The sequence below is a fragment of the Carex rostrata genome, chromosome 2 (assembly GCF_964058835.1).
Source record: "Carex rostrata chromosome 2, lpCarRost1.2, whole genome shotgun sequence".
NCBI classification, from domain to species: domain Eukaryota; kingdom Viridiplantae; phylum Streptophyta; class Magnoliopsida; order Poales; family Cyperaceae; genus Carex; species Carex rostrata.
In genome coordinates this window covers 6,141,659-6,156,983 of record NC_135919.1, presented here as the reverse complement: position 1 = coordinate 6,156,983, position 15,325 = coordinate 6,141,659, and the positions used below count along the sequence as shown (strand labels likewise).

The 15,325-nt window shown below is 37.2% G+C and overlaps 3 protein-coding genes across 4 annotated transcripts; all 3 read left to right on the top strand.

The window, feature by feature from the left end:
* Positions 1–3,987: 3,987 nt before the first annotated feature.
* LOC144549650 (growth-regulating factor 10-like) lies at positions 3,988–5,116 on the top strand. Its single transcript, XM_078298424.1, has 3 exons — positions 3,988–4,200; positions 4,356–4,613; positions 4,743–5,116. Exons 1-3 carry the CDS (start codon positions 4,119–4,121, stop codon positions 5,114–5,116), a joined length of 714 nt encoding a protein of 237 aa, XP_078154550.1. The 5' UTR covers positions 3,988–4,118.
* A 2,479-nt stretch (positions 5,117–7,595) lies between these two features.
* LOC144571340 (zinc finger protein-like protein) lies at positions 7,596–11,817 on the top strand. Of its 2 annotated transcripts, none has more exons than XM_078320607.1 (8): positions 7,596–7,977; positions 8,259–8,728; positions 8,851–8,965; positions 9,069–9,438; positions 10,678–10,973; positions 11,098–11,184; positions 11,306–11,431; positions 11,517–11,817. In XM_078320607.1, exons 1-8 carry the CDS (start codon positions 7,666–7,668, stop codon positions 11,733–11,735), a joined length of 1,995 nt encoding a protein of 664 aa, XP_078176733.1. In that variant the 5' UTR covers positions 7,596–7,665; the 3' UTR covers positions 11,736–11,817. The 2 variants fall into 2 exon arrangements, with proteins under 2 accessions (XP_078176733.1, XP_078176741.1); XM_078320615.1 differs by having other exon boundaries at positions 7,608–7,977; positions 10,684–10,973.
* Positions 11,818–12,742: 925 nt separating this feature from the next.
* OZS1 (C4-dicarboxylate transporter/malic acid transport protein) lies at positions 12,743–15,320 on the top strand. Its single transcript, XM_078320643.1, has 3 exons — positions 12,743–13,449; positions 13,717–14,522; positions 14,709–15,320. Exons 1-3 carry the CDS (start codon positions 12,919–12,921, stop codon positions 15,094–15,096), a joined length of 1,725 nt encoding a protein of 574 aa, XP_078176769.1. The 5' UTR covers positions 12,743–12,918; the 3' UTR covers positions 15,097–15,320.
* The last annotated feature ends 5 nt before the right edge of the window (positions 15,321–15,325 follow it).

Here is a 15,325-nt window from a genome sequence, read left to right as displayed (position 1 = left end):
GAACTTTTTTGGAACGAACAACACATTTTGAGTTATAATTAGCTATGTTTATAGTATATATTTTTGTAACTTCTAATTGAAGTTGCCATACACTTGTTTTTTAAATTACTTATTAATTGTTGTTATTTTCTTATTTAATATTAGTATTGATCGTATATATTACGATATTTTGTCCATTATGTGTGCTTTCTGTCAAAATTTTATACATAAAACAGAATTATTTCCAGAAAATGCATTAAATCAGATGCTGAAATATTCGATAAGAGTTAAAAAATTCAGTCTTTTAAATATCATGTTATAGCAGCACAGGAACTACACTGTAAAGTTTTATGACCATAAAAACTAAAATATGGAATAAAAATGTACTAATTCAATTACGACCGCTTTAGCAGTAATAGTGGTCTCCAATAGCGCGTAGTGTGTAGCTTAAATAACACATGCTATGTTTTTGCTTTTATTTCAAGGATCAAACTGAAAATTTATTTAAATTTTTTTTTTTTTAAAGTTCAGATTGTGTTTGCTTTTTAAGTAAAAATATTGATATTTTGAATAGAAAAATATAAATAGTTTATGATATATACAAGGGATATTTTGAATGACAATTTTAACTTTGTATTGGATCAATATGAATATATGAGATATTAGATTATGTTAATAATTTGTAAAAAATATATATATATATAGAGGAGGGTTCAAATGCACCCTATCTTTCAAATTCTTTTTCTCCGTTTTCAAAGTCCGAATAGTCAATCCGAACCGTTAGATGCGATCTATATATTAAGATGTGCTTGGAGACCAAATTTTACATTTTTTGGAAATTATTTACTATTTATTAAGCCACTTTGAAAATCGCTGATTTTACATTTTCTGGACCATTGGATCAGCCATTTTCAAAGTGGTTTAATAAATAATAAACAAATTCCAAAAAATGTAAAATTTGATCTCCAAGTACATCTTAATATATAGATCGCATCTAACGGTTCGGATTGACTATTTGGACTTTGAAAACGGAGAAAAAAGATTTGAAAGATAGAGTGCATTTGGGTGCATTTGAACCCTCCTCATATATATATATATAGGCTGTGGCTAATTTGCTGCCGGCGGTGCTGCCACTGTTTTTTCTATTTTTTGATGTTCAAACGACAAATCTAAACCGTTAGATGTTTAATCTATATTATAATCTACTTGGAGACCAAATTTTACATTTTTTGGAATTTTTTTACTATATATTAAGCTGGTTTGAAAACCGCTGATTTCAATGCTGCAGAAATTTACTGAAATCAGCGGTTTTCAAACCAGCTTAATATATAGTAAAAAAATTCCAAAAAATATAAAATTTGGTCTCCAAGTAGATTATAATATAGATTAAACATCTAACGGTTTGGATTTGTTGTTTGGACATCACATAGCTAAATATAGCCCCGGCAGCACCTCTACCGAAATGCTGCCAGCAGCAATTTAGAAAGACCCTATATATATATATATATATATATATATATATATATATATAATATTTGAAAAAAATAAGTTATGTACATAGTTTTTGTTATAACTACGCTATTCATTATGTATTATTTTAAAATCTTTTCGGAATGTCATGATAATTGCTATTTATAACCTTCAAAAAGTAATTATTTCAGTGTGAGTAAATGCGAGGGAGTATAATGGAGGGAAAATTGGGTCTAAGAAGATTTTGTTAAGAAACTTGAGGAATAAATTTATTCTGTGTTTTACAAAAATAGAGTACCTTATAAGATTTCTCGTAAGAAATATAGCAAAATATTTATTTATTATGCATATCTTATTCCAGAAAATTGTTTCCATTTCTCAATGGATCTGATTTGCTTAAAAAAAAAATTAGTCTCATTTTTTTTTTTTGGTTAACGGAATAAAATGACCTCGAAAATAAGACAAGAAAAGGTATCAGACCTGACATGGTGTCAGAACCTCCTCGAGCACCACGTGATACCAACAACTAAAATAAATAATAAAATAAATATCATCTGAATCTTTACTTCACTTCATTAAATTCCCTGATTTTATTATCCTGATGATAGAGCACGCCTCCCCGAGCTCCAAGATATTAATATATCCCATAATTTAACGGTCTGGATTCTATACAACAAAAGTTTAACGGTCGATGCATCCATGGAACGAATGTTAAAAGATTGCTTTACATAAACGGTTTAGATTCTGTACAGCTGGCTTGCTGTCAGAAGTCAAGTCTTCAAATTGGTGCCACGCGCTCTTAACAGCATCTGAATGGAACTTGTACAAGTTACCGGGTGCTGCTGTATCTGTACGTGATCCGTTTCATTAAATTGAGATTTATAATTTAAATTTCGTTTGAATCTGTAATTGTTAAATAACAACAATAATACATGGGTCTAACATTACAACAAAATTATATTTTTATTACAATGGAAGCGATAGCATATTTTAACTAACCGCAACGTTCAGTAAATATGTGAACACAGGCCAAACACACACACACATATATATAACCCCTCTCTCTATATCTTATTTGCCTGTGGCTGTGGAGATCCAATTCCAACTACATCTAAGACTAAGAGTGTACATGAAAGGCATGGGACCGGAGAGGCAAATAATTGCATCTTCTATTACAGGGCCGTCATCAGAACCAAATAATTGCATCTTGAATTGAAATTAACAGTATGATAAAAATTTGAATTAACTTGTGCTTAAATTTATATTTTACTCATTATCCAATAATTAGAAATATAAAACATGAATATATATATGTGTGTGTGTGTGTGTGTGTGTGTGTGTGATTAATGAAAGGATTGATGGCCGTTATTCCTTATCACAGCTTCAGTTGGGAATTGAAGTAATCATTCAGTTTTTTTACCATTGTTTATCTTGAATTCTAGGTGATAATTAACCATTAAGCTTTGGTTACCTTGTGCAGTTTGTTTAGAGCATGACACCTAGCGGTGCATCGGATTATATGCATAAATTTAGCTTAATCTCCCGATCGATAGGTATTTTATATTTTTATTTGAATATTCAGATTTCAGAATAAGACAAAACGGAGGCAGAAAGATGCAAATGCACCGCGCTCAAACAATTAAACTGTTAAATAAATAAATAAATAAAGGAAATGTAGTACGTATCACTTTATATAGATAGCGATTAGCGAGGCGATGTCTTTTCACGTGAGGACGACGGGCAGCAGTGATCTGGGCCGTCTATTGCGATGGAGTAGCCCCGCAAATCGAAGTTGGGATGACGTGGGAGGACCATGAGGCATGAGACGAGATGAAGAGACCAAGGCACTAAAGGCAAGCGCAGGCGCAGGCGCAGCGCAACATGGTTACATGGGAAAGATAAAGGTTAAAAGCTGACACATTTGTCAGACCACTGTCCCTAACGAACGTACCAGTGCCCATGCTACTAGTCTTTCTCACTGCGTATCCTCTCAGATATCTCAACTTTGCTGACTATTCGGCTATAGCGCAGGGGCTAAGGCTAATATTATTGTTGCTTTGAGATTTGTGTGTAACGTATTTTAACGTTTCAGATTTTTGGAAAAAAAATACTCAAAAGTTTGAGATATCTCAGAGGATGAGAATTCGGATCCGGAAAGATACCCTTCCGCGCGCGGTACAATGGTCGGACTTCTGTGTAAATTTGGTTGTCGCTTGGGTTTCGGGACTGTTTGTTATTAATTAATTACTAGTCTCTGACTCTCTGTGTAAATGATTGATAATTAAGCGCAGAACATATAAAGTTTTTTTTTTTATTTCTTTTATCATATTTCCCCTGCCTAGTCAGTTATAAATTATAATTCCGTTTGAGCCCGACCCGTTACATGGAACAGCGACTTTTATATATATAACAAATTTTTAATGCGTCCATTCCATTCCATTCCCGCCTTAATTAGCTTTAGCTACTTAACTAGTCTGTATTTGTCAGTCTGAGTCAGTTTCAACTTTCAACCGTAGTTATTCTAGCTAGCTGGAGGCTGGAGCTGTCTTCCATATTCAAACTATAAAACACTTACTACTACTCTTTTCTCAAGAGCAGAAACCCAATAAGCCAAAACCTCTCTTTCTTCTTTCACAATCTATCTTTATCAAAACTCCAAAGCATATTCCATGGCCAGTGATAAAGGCCTCCATAGAAGCCCCTTGTCACCGCCCTCCAAACACCCACGCCTCTCATCAGATAACAATGGAGGTAATTAATTAATTAATGCCTTCTTCTTCTTTATAATTTATTATTAAATACAAGTTATGCATGTTGAACACACACACACACACACATATATATCATATAATTAAGCTAATTATATATATATAGTGATATCTTCTGTTGGTGCGTTTGTAATGAAGGTACAGTAACCATGGCGGTTCCTTCTCCATTGTCTCTTGGGTTGGGATTAGGGCTTGACAATGGGCTCGCAAATGGAAACCGAAATGCCAACGCTGGTTCAAAATCGGCCTTTACATTTATGCAATTGCAGGAGCTGGAGCACCAAGCTCTAATATACAAGTACATGTCAGCTGGCGTCCCTGTTCCAGTTCATCTGGTCCTTCCCATTTGGAAAAGTGTCGCTGCCTCTTCTTTCGGCCCGCATCACTATTCCTCGTGTAAATCCATCCTCTGACCTCTGCATATATATATTGTATTTGTACCATGTCATTTTTTTCTTTTCTTAAATCATAAATTTATTTGCTGATCAATCTGGTAAATGGTGTTGTGTGTGTGGTGCATGGCAGTGATGGGGTTGGGAAGTCTCTGCTTTGATTACAGGAACAGCATGGAGCCAGAGCCAGGGCGGTGCCGAAGGACTGACGGTAAGAAATGGAGGTGCTCTAGAGATGTTGTTCCTGGCCAGAAATACTGTGAGCGTCACGTACACCGTGGCCGCGGTCGTTCAAGAAAGCCTGTGGAAGGCACAGGCGCAGCTTCCACTGCTGCTTATGCTCATGTCAGTTCAAATCCAAGTCAAATGCAACCCAACGATAATGGCACCGCAGATACTGGCAACAATAGCAGCAGCACCGACAGAGTGTCACCGCCAAGACTTGGATTCTCTCCTATTAGTGTCTTGCAAAATGCGGGAGTCTGTAGAACAGGGCAGGTTAATTAGTTTAATTGTTTTTTTTTACTGGAAACTGTGATGTCTTTAGTTTTAGGGGTTTGTAGGTTTAATTAATTGTTTGATATTTTGACTGCGGAGGCAGGCAGTTGCTGGTCTGTTTTTTGGAATTGGAATCCAGCGAGCTCTTTGTATTATTTTGTCCTTTATTTTTGGGAAAAAATTGTTTTCATTTGATATTTTGATCTATCTTTCTAATCAGTGGTCTTGTATCCTGTGTAGCAACAACAAAGTTGTAGTATTTGCTTGGTTGGCTTTGTAACGTTTGTAGCTTGACTTTGTTGTTTGAATGCGCTGCGCATGCCCAATAATTCCCAGCACGGGACTTGTCAGATAAGGTGGGGTGGGGGGCACAGCATGAGTGCGTATCCTCTGAGATATCTCAACTTTTGCGTGACCGACGTGTCCGGTGCCTATTCGGGGGTGATGTAGGGGGTTGGTATTATCTCTGCTTTGAGATTCGTGCAGAATGTAGTTAAACGGTTGTGATTTTCCATAAAGTCACGCAAAGTTTGAGATATCTCAGAGGATATGAATTCGCACAGCATGCGCATATGTATGAAGCTTGTTTACTGTAGGTTCGCTGTTTTTCAACTTGGGAATCAAATTCAGCTCATTCATTTTCATTGGAAACAAAAATTCAGCACATGATCTGTCCAAATCTATTTCACGCCTTAGAACATTTTTTACTCTCACCGATTTTTTTTTCTAACCATCCTAATAAATCAGAATTAAATCATTACCACCCCGATTAATCGGATTTAAGATTCCACTATGAACGCATACCCAGTATACGGACGGATCTCAATCGAAACGCATACTTAGTACGCGAACGGATCGGTGCGCAGACTGGGCATGCATACTGAAATTAATTTTTTTAATATATTTTTTTGAATTTTTTATTAATCTGTCTGCATACTCAGTATGCGCATGGATTTTTTTTTTAAGTTATGTTATGAATTGTTTGAAATATTTTGACTAATTTTTTTTTTCTATTATGCGTATGTAATTTGTAGTATAAAACATTTATCAAATTGTGCGTGTAATTTGTAGCGATTTGTGCACCAACTTAGTACAAAATGTTGGTTAGATTTGTGTGTATAATTTGTTGTAGTAATTTTTAGTTCAAATTTAGTCAAAAAAATTATTTGTTAAATAAGTGCATTTTATTTTCTACAATTTCACCGTCAAATTTTATGTGCACATATAATTTTAAATACTACATAACGAAACATAATAGAACAAAGAAAATATTTGGTCAAAAAATTTCAAACAATTCATAACAAAACTAAAATAAAAATAAAAATCCATGCGCATACTAAGTATGCGGACGGATTAATAAAAAAAAATATTAAAAAAATCAATTTCGGTACGCATACCCAGTCCGCTCACCAAATAAATCGGTGCACAGATTGGGTATACGTTCGTGGTATAATTTGAAATCTGGCTAATCGGGTGGTAATTCTGATTTATTAGGGTGGTAAATAAAAAAAAAAGGTTACTCTGACATTGTTTATCTATCGTAAAATGAGGAAGATAGTACTGCATGAAATTGAAATGCCTGAAACAGAATATTCAGGAAAATTGTATTTCTGATGATAATTCCTTTTGCATGACAAAAAAAAAAATAGTATTGAGGGATTGAGATGATAACTTATAAATTATAATGCATTTTTTAATAGGCCGATTAATTTTGACAAAAGCAAGCAGATAATAAAAAATTGTTCTATCAATTTCACATCGGATATATTTATTAGTTATTTCTCATTTTACAAATAGATCCTTTGAATTTTAGTTATTCTTAGTCAAAATAATTATTGCGTTCCTGATAAGCTTTATAGTCCAAGTTTGTCAATCTCTCTCTTTTTTCCGTCTTACATGAAACATGTCACAACATTCTATTGCAACTACTTGTATAACCAAGCTTAACAAGAGGCTTGTGAGCTAAAAATATTATAAATAAGTTTGTTTTCAAAGGCCCAATAACCCGATGATGCATTCATAGCCCACAAACGAAACAAAACAGGCCCTGGCTCCCTGCTTATGTCAGAGGCCAGATAGAGGGAGTGCATATCCGCCCAGGTACCTGAGATGCAATTTGAAAGAATAAACGGTCCAGATTAATTCTATTTAAATCAAACTTAATTCAGTAGCTGAGGCGTGTGACTGTAGGGGATGCTTTAAGATTTGTTCCACGCTAAAAGAACGGTCGTGGTTTTCAGATTGCATCTCAGGTACCTGGGTGATACGGATTCAGATAGAAGAAGAAGAGGAAGAGGAAGAGGAGCATGAACTTGTAGACTGGTGGTCTCCTGGAACGCTATCCTTCGCGGAGTTGTGCGGAGATTTTAATCTGGTCCGTTCGTTTTGATCGGACGGATCAGATCAGATCTCAAAATTTGGGCCCTCTCTGATCTGGTCCGTCCGATTAAAACGAACGGATCAGATTAAAAGCTCCGCAGAGGATACTCTCCTATCCTGTAACTACGGCGCTTATTAATCTCTTTCTTGCCCTTCCCGCTTCCTTTTCTGAGTCTCCAATGGCGGCACCGGAGAAGAAGCCCCTCTCGCTATTCGATCTCTCTCCAGATTTCTTCGATTCCAGTTGCCTTCTTTTCTCCAACGGTAATGGCTGCTCAACATATCCTTCGATTCCATCTCCTTCTCTCCATACCATTTCCGAGGATACCCTGATTGCCTCGGAAGAAACAGGAAGAGGCGATTCTAGTCAGACGGAGACAAAAGGAAAGGAACCCTCTACGTCGCGCTGGACATGCAATACATGCCGTGCTGAGTTTGAGTCGCTTTTCGACCAACGCTCCCACTTCAAGTCCGACCTCCATCGCCTCAATGTACTTTCTTCATTTTTTTTCTTTAATTGAAATTTTCTACTATATTGGTATCAAAAACCAATTGTAAATGAATAATTGGGGTGATTTGCGTGGTTGGAAGAAGATTCATACTCAACCGGATTTATTGTCGGAATTTATTTTCTGTTTGATTATTGTTATGCAATTTATGCTTATTTTAGTATGTTGTTGCTCTTTTATTGTATAAGCTTTTTTCTCATATTTCCATGAGAATATTTACAATATCTGTTCCATCTTTGCTGGACAATGTTACGTTTTTGTAGGTGAAACTGAGCATTGCTGGTAAAAAATGTGTCAATGAAGAGGATTTTGAAGGACTGGAAACTGAAAACAACTCCTTTTTTGATACACTTGAGGTTTCAAGTATATCAGGATCAGATGATGAGTCTGAAGAGGAGGAATCTGTTCCTGGCAGGCTAGCAAGGAAAAAAAGAGATCTGTTCAAACAAAAGCTTTATTTCCGTCTCAATAGCGGAGACACGGTTTCTATGTGGCGATGCCTGCTCTTGGATGAATCTGAAGAAATATCTCAATCCTTAGATGGTAACAAATCAGAACATACTGAGGATACAAAAAAAATCGGGCAGAATGAGTTGATAAATCGGCTAAAACAATTAATTAATGAGCCACGGGATAAAACATGTGTAAGGATAGTCTTTCTTGCAACTGGAGGCCACTTTGTTGGATGCGTATTTGATGGCAAATCAATCTCAGCACATAAAACCTTCCATAGGTATGTCCTGCTGTGACTATATATGTTGCATGTACAGGTTTATACTAGATGCATTGGATCCTTGCTTGAGAATTCACTATATTATATATTCATGACCAATTAGGACTCTTCTTATTTTCTAGGTATGTTGTAAGGGCAAAAGCAGGAAAGAAACAATCTTCAAAGGATGCTAGTGGTAAGGTTGCACACTCTGCTGGGTCCTCCATTCGCCGGCACAATGAAGCAGCATTGAAAAGGGTGCTGTACCTATGCTTTATAACAAACCTTCTTTATACTTATTCCTTTAGAATCAGTATATTAGTTTTTGACTTGTATTGTACATGCTCTAACACTTGCACAGGAAGTACGAGAGCTTGTCCTTTCTTGGAAGCCATACTTTGATACATGCAAGTGCATTTTGATGCATGCTCCATCGAGAAATCGCCAGATGTTTTTTGACGGAGGGACGATTCAATCTATTTTACAGGGGTGTACTGTACGAAATGTCCCACTGACGGTTCGTAGGCCAACATTTAAGGAGGCCAAACGGGTTTATAACCATCTGTCACAGGTTAATTTTGAGAGTGAAGAGGATGCGATCCTTTCTCAGGACAATGAAGGTGTCGTCGAAGAATCGAAAGAAAAGAAAGAGGGAGAGAAGATTGAAATCAATGGAAATGAAATTAAGGAATCTTGTTCTGTTTCATCTTCTGGTGAAGAATGTCATTCGGGTAAGTTAGAACTGTAAGATGTGTACAATTGGCAATGAGATCAATATCAGAGCTAGGTTAAATAGGGTTTAATCTAGCAGAAGCTATTCTGCTATTTTTGATTGATTTTCAGTGCCAGAGAGATTTTTCTATAGAAAAAGACTCCCCTCCAATTGCCTATTGAAGAAATATTTAATCTACCAAGATTAAATTACAAAATAATGAAACTTACAAGAGGAAAATATTGTCTGAATTTTCCTGGTCCACTTTAAGCAATGGAAATAAATAGTAAAAGCAAAACAACTGGGAAAAACTTGTCTCGTTTCAGTATCTATTTTTTCTTGGGCATTTAGTTTATTCTGTTTGTGTGATTTTCTTGCGCCCTTTTGTTTTGTGCAGCAGTGTTTGCCTGCCATTTAATAGGAATTGGTTTGGTAAAGTAAGATAGCCTGCACGAGCACTACTGATAGGAACTCTAGTTTTTAAAAAACGGAAGTAAATTATTGAGGGCAATGTTGTTTTGAAAACTAAATAAATTAAAGGTTCACTTCTCTCTTGTAACAACTTAGCTGAACATAGGTGTTAGCTATGAATGAATACTGATTTAGCTTTCAGCTTTTATACTTTATTTTCCTCTTTATTTTGCAACTTGCATGACCTTTTCCGAAAGTAAGCAATTCTATACATTCCTTTTTAAATCTAGCAAGTTATAATTTCAAAAGTAGCTTATACAGTTATCATGACAGAAGATTGACAAGAACTCGATTAAAATAGAAAAGAGAGCGAAACATGTTTTTTTGTCCCATAAACTATTGTACTTGGTGAAATTATTGGGTTTAAGTGGTCACGGTCAACTATTGCTCTTGGTTCAAGCAAGCCCTTGTAGCCAACACTAATATGTGTTGACAGCACGTCATGTGCTGAATTTGTTGATATGGAACTCAGGTAATGACATGGCTTTCACATGGTGCTTTCATGGCAGCAGTGTGATTATGTATCGGTGACGTGGCACATGCATATGTAATAATTGAGGGTGATTGGTTGAATAAAAGAGAAATTAAGGATCTAATTGATCCAAGTGCAATAGTTCAGGACTTCGGGTAGAATAACATTTTTAGCTCTTAAAAGCAACACTTAATACCTGAAAAATTGGGTTGGTCTTGTTCTTGCTAAAACGAAATTGTATTTCATAACAAATTGACATTGATTTTCATACTCATCTTTGCATTTTTGCAACTTTCTTTTCTTCATTCCTTGTAGATGCAGATGTTATCACGGACCAAACTAGTCAGCTACTTCAAAATGAAACAACACCATTACATCTGGCAGCAAAATCAGGTGATGTCACAAGGACCTTGGAGCTACTTGAGCAGGGCTTGAATCCGTGTATCAGGGATGAAAGAGGTAAAACCCCTTACATGTTAGCCCCAGATAAGGAGGTCCGAAACACTTTCAGAAGATTTATGGCACTAAACCTTGATAAATGGGACTGGCATGCTGCAAATGTGCCCAGTGCTCTAACAAAGGAAATGGAAGAATCTCAAGCGGCAAAACAGGTAAACTCCTTTGTACATAACCATGATATGTAAGAGATCGGGTAACCAGACCGTGTTAAAAAAAAAACAATGGGATCAGCAAAACTCGAATTTTGTTGTGACTTGACTGATGAGATCCGTGCAGGCGGAGAAGGATGCCAAGAAGAAGGCCAAAGCAAAAGAGCTGAAGAAGCTGAAGAAAGCTAAAGAAAAAGAAAAAGAAAAAGCAAAGGTCCCATTTTATCATGTTTTCACCCCTGCTTTTTTTATATTATTTTGGTAAGAGTGGCAGATGGAAGCAGAGTCATGCCATGTGTTGTTTCTCATAGTTCCTTTTTCCTTTTTGCCTACAGGCACAAGCATCAGTTTCTCAGAAAGGTCCTGTTGAAGTTTCAAAGGGCCAACCATCTGGTCCAGTACCAGCAACTAAGCAAAAACTGCCAGTGAATCCTTGGAATCCTCCTGGTCTCTTATCGGAGGTTGGTTTTTGAGTATGAAAGTTTTTAACTGCATCTCTTCAATTTTGAGTCCAGCTATTGATAGTATTAATAAATGTGTAATTAGGAGGAGCGGAAGAAGCAGCTGGCTGAGGAGAGAGAAAAGAGAGCAGCTGCAGCAGAGAGAAGATTGGCAGCACTTACAGTTACTAGTGGAGCAAGTGATGTAACTTGCTCTTACTGTCACTCTTCTCTGGCTGGGAAAGTACCGTTTCATCGGTACAACTATCAGTATTGCAGCCCAACATGCATGCATGTGCATGGAGAGATGCTGCAACCTAACTAAAATCAACCAATTTATATTAATTTTTATAATAATTATAAAGTATGTAGCCTCGCAGTTGCTGTTAAATTGTACATGTTTTAAACAGAATCAACATTCTTTCTTTCTGTCTGTTTATTTCTCCAATGCCTTAAAGAATGCTGACGTCATGCAAACCTTACTACGGCCTTATTCCTTTTTCGAATCCCCTGTTGCAGAAGCTTTTTGGAAATCTTAATCAGTACTAAATTTTGAGACTTATTTAGGACTTAATTAGTACTTGGCCAGCTAAATCTTCTTGAATTTTTCGAAGTTTTTTTTTCTTTATTTTTCAACTGGAAACTGTTTAGATTACCATGAGTATGCAACTCAATACTCGTGAGTGAGGGCTCGTTAAAAGGGGTATCAATGTCTTACTTTGATGGATCCGAACTTGAACTTACCGATGGTTAAATGGATTGAATATGAGTTTAACATTTTTTTACCCAATCCAAATTGGATGGATGGGAGATGAATAATAAATAAAACTGACTCAACTTGATCCGACCTGTCCTATTACCACCCTTAGAACTCGAGCGCTTCTTGTTGACCACGAAATATCACATATTTGATATTGCCCCTCTCAACTCTCCTTCAAGTCATTTCAGATTGGAGCAGCTCCTTTGGTTGGAACCACACGATTGATCCCATTTCCCATTCGAAGTTAATTGTACACCCGTGAGTGTTAAATCTTTATATGAAAAGCTATGACTTGAGTGCATGCCCAGAGATACCAGCCAACTAGCAACTACCATAAAAAAGTTTCTTAATGCGTGGATAGCTCATCTATAAGCTCTATAAAGTATAAACACTTTCACATATATACCAGTTAAAAAATATAATAAATCAATAATGGAGATACTCTGATCATTTAATTTTTCAGGCCACGGGGACTGTTCTTCACGGTTAATTAAGTCTAGTCAATCTATTGATCCCCTTTTTTTAACATTCATACTATTATGTGTACTAAAATGCCAGCTTAAAATAACTAAAGAAACCATTATTGTCACACACAAGGGTAGCTCCTTGAGTTAATAAACATGAGCACGTGAATTGAGACATGTTGACATCATGCAAGCCGACCCAAACCCTTCAACTTCAATAAATAGATATGATGCATTGCATTAACAACAGCACAAGCTGATTCAAATAATTTAACTCGCAAAATATGGCGACGGAGCCTTCTTCACCCACTGCCACCAGGCACCATTCTTTAGACATTCATCTAGATGATACAAACAACCAGACCAAGAGAACTAATAAGCGCATGAACAACAACCAAATGAAACCCCGTGTAGTTAGGGGCGGCATCGCTGGTGGAGAAAGAAGACCCCTGGCCAGCAAAACCTTCAACAGGCAAGTCTCGCTCGAGTCTGGAGTGACAGTGCTAGGCATGGACAACCGTTTCAAAGGCACTTACAGCAGTGGTGGAGAGGGGTCAACGGCTCTGCCCCGTAGTGGACTGAGCTTAGGTGGTCATCCCTGTGGTGATGCTGTTCCAAGAAAGGGGGATTTCAGCATGTTCAGAACAAAATCAACTCTCAGCAAGCAAAACTCCTTGCTTCCATCAAGAGAGCTTGATCCACACTATTTAAATGGATTTTCCGGACCACTTAGGCAAGAGGTTCCTGTTACTACAAATGTGCCTGCAGGAAGATACTTCGCTGCCCTTCGAGGCCCCGAGCTTGACGAAGTTCGGGTATTAATTAATCTTCCCTACCGCTGATTCTCCTTTTTAATGTTTCATATTTTTATTCCTTTTTTAGGAAAGCAGTAGTTGATTATAATGTTGATTAATGAAACTTTAATTGGGTTCATATATACTATAGTGTTTCTTACCTGTACATAGCATTCGACACTTTGACAGAATAAACATAGGACTGACACAAAAGGTTAATCTATTGTGAAATTTTCCCTATTTTAAATGTTAATCTACCCAGTTACTAAACTAATAATGCGTATTCAGGACTCGGAAGATATTCTACTCCCCAAGGACGAGAAATGGCCATTCCTCCTACGCTTTCCAATTGGTTGCTTTGGTATTTGTCTTGGCCTCGGTAGCCAGGCAATCTTATGGGGTGCCATGTCATCCAGCCTGGCCCTGTCATTCCTCCATGTCACCCCAATAATCAACCTGGTTCTGTGGGTCATTGCCCTTATGGTGCTGGTATTTGTTGCAACAACTTATTCACTCAAGTGTATCTTCTACTTTGAGGCAATCAAACGCGAGTACTTCCACCCTGTTCGAGTCAACTTCTTCTTTGCTCCATGGATTGCTTGCATGTTCTTGGCAATTGGCATCCCTCCTGCCTTTGCACCGGCTAGACTTAATCCAGCAGTCTGGTTTGCATTTGTAATTCCAGTGTTTGCACTGGAGTTAAAGATATATGGGCAGTGGTTATCTGGTGGGAAAAGGCGCCTCTGCAAGGTAGCAAACCCGTCGTCTCACCTTTCGGTGGTGGGGAACTTTGTGGGAGCTATTCTGGCAGCAAAGGTCGGGTGGTTAGAGGCTGGGAAATTTATGTGGGCAGTTGGATTGGCACATTACTTGTGCGTTTTCGTGACTCTTTATCAGCGACTACCGACCTCTGAGGCACTACCAAAGGAGTTGCATCCAGTTTATTCCATGTTTGTTGCCACTCCATCAGCAGCAAGCATTGCTTGGAAAGCCATTTATGGAGAGTTTGATGCAGTTGCAACAACTTTTTTCTTCATAGCACTCTTCCTCTACATCTCACTCGTTGTACGGATTGAATTCTTCAGAGGATTTAAGTAAGGACTTAATTTGTCTGATTGACCTAGCTAATTTTTCAATGTCTAGCTACACTAGTTAATTTGCTCTTGTGCCAATTTACCCAATCAATCAATTAAGTATTTAGCTTAATTATACAAATTTGCACCAAATTGCAGTTTAAACTAAAAGTGTTTAATTGACGGCACCTTTTCTTCTCTTGGCAGGTTCTCGGTGGCATGGTGGTCTTACACCTTCCCGATGACAACCGCATCCTTGGCTTCAATTAGATATGCAGAGGAGGTCCCTTGCTTCTTTAGCAAAGGATTAGCTCTCAGTCTCTCTGTCATGTCCTCTACCATGGTCACTGTGCTCTTTGTTTCAACTCTCCTACATGCATTTGTATGGCGATCTTTATTCCCGAATGACCTTGCCATTGCCATTACAAAAGATAAGAACAATGGAGCGAAAGCACACGGGAAAGGGAAGAAATCCTCAAAGAAGGCTTATCATGACATCAAACGCTGGGCAAAGCAATCACCCTTTTCCCTCGTTTCTTCCCTTAAAAAAAGCAGTTCTGTTGACAAGGATTCAGATGGTAATTTAAATTCCTAAAAGAGACAAGTTTGGCTAAAATGACATTAATACACCCAAATTCTAGCATGTGCAATTTGTTCTAGTACAATTCTGCATTTCTGCTAGAACCGTATATACTTCACAGTAGATTTATAGTAGTTGGCACTTGGCATATATTAATATATATTTCTATAGATGGTTTGTTCATAAGAGTACACAGTTCATATTTCAGAAAGAGTTTAAATAGTTGTGATGATGATAAATTTCT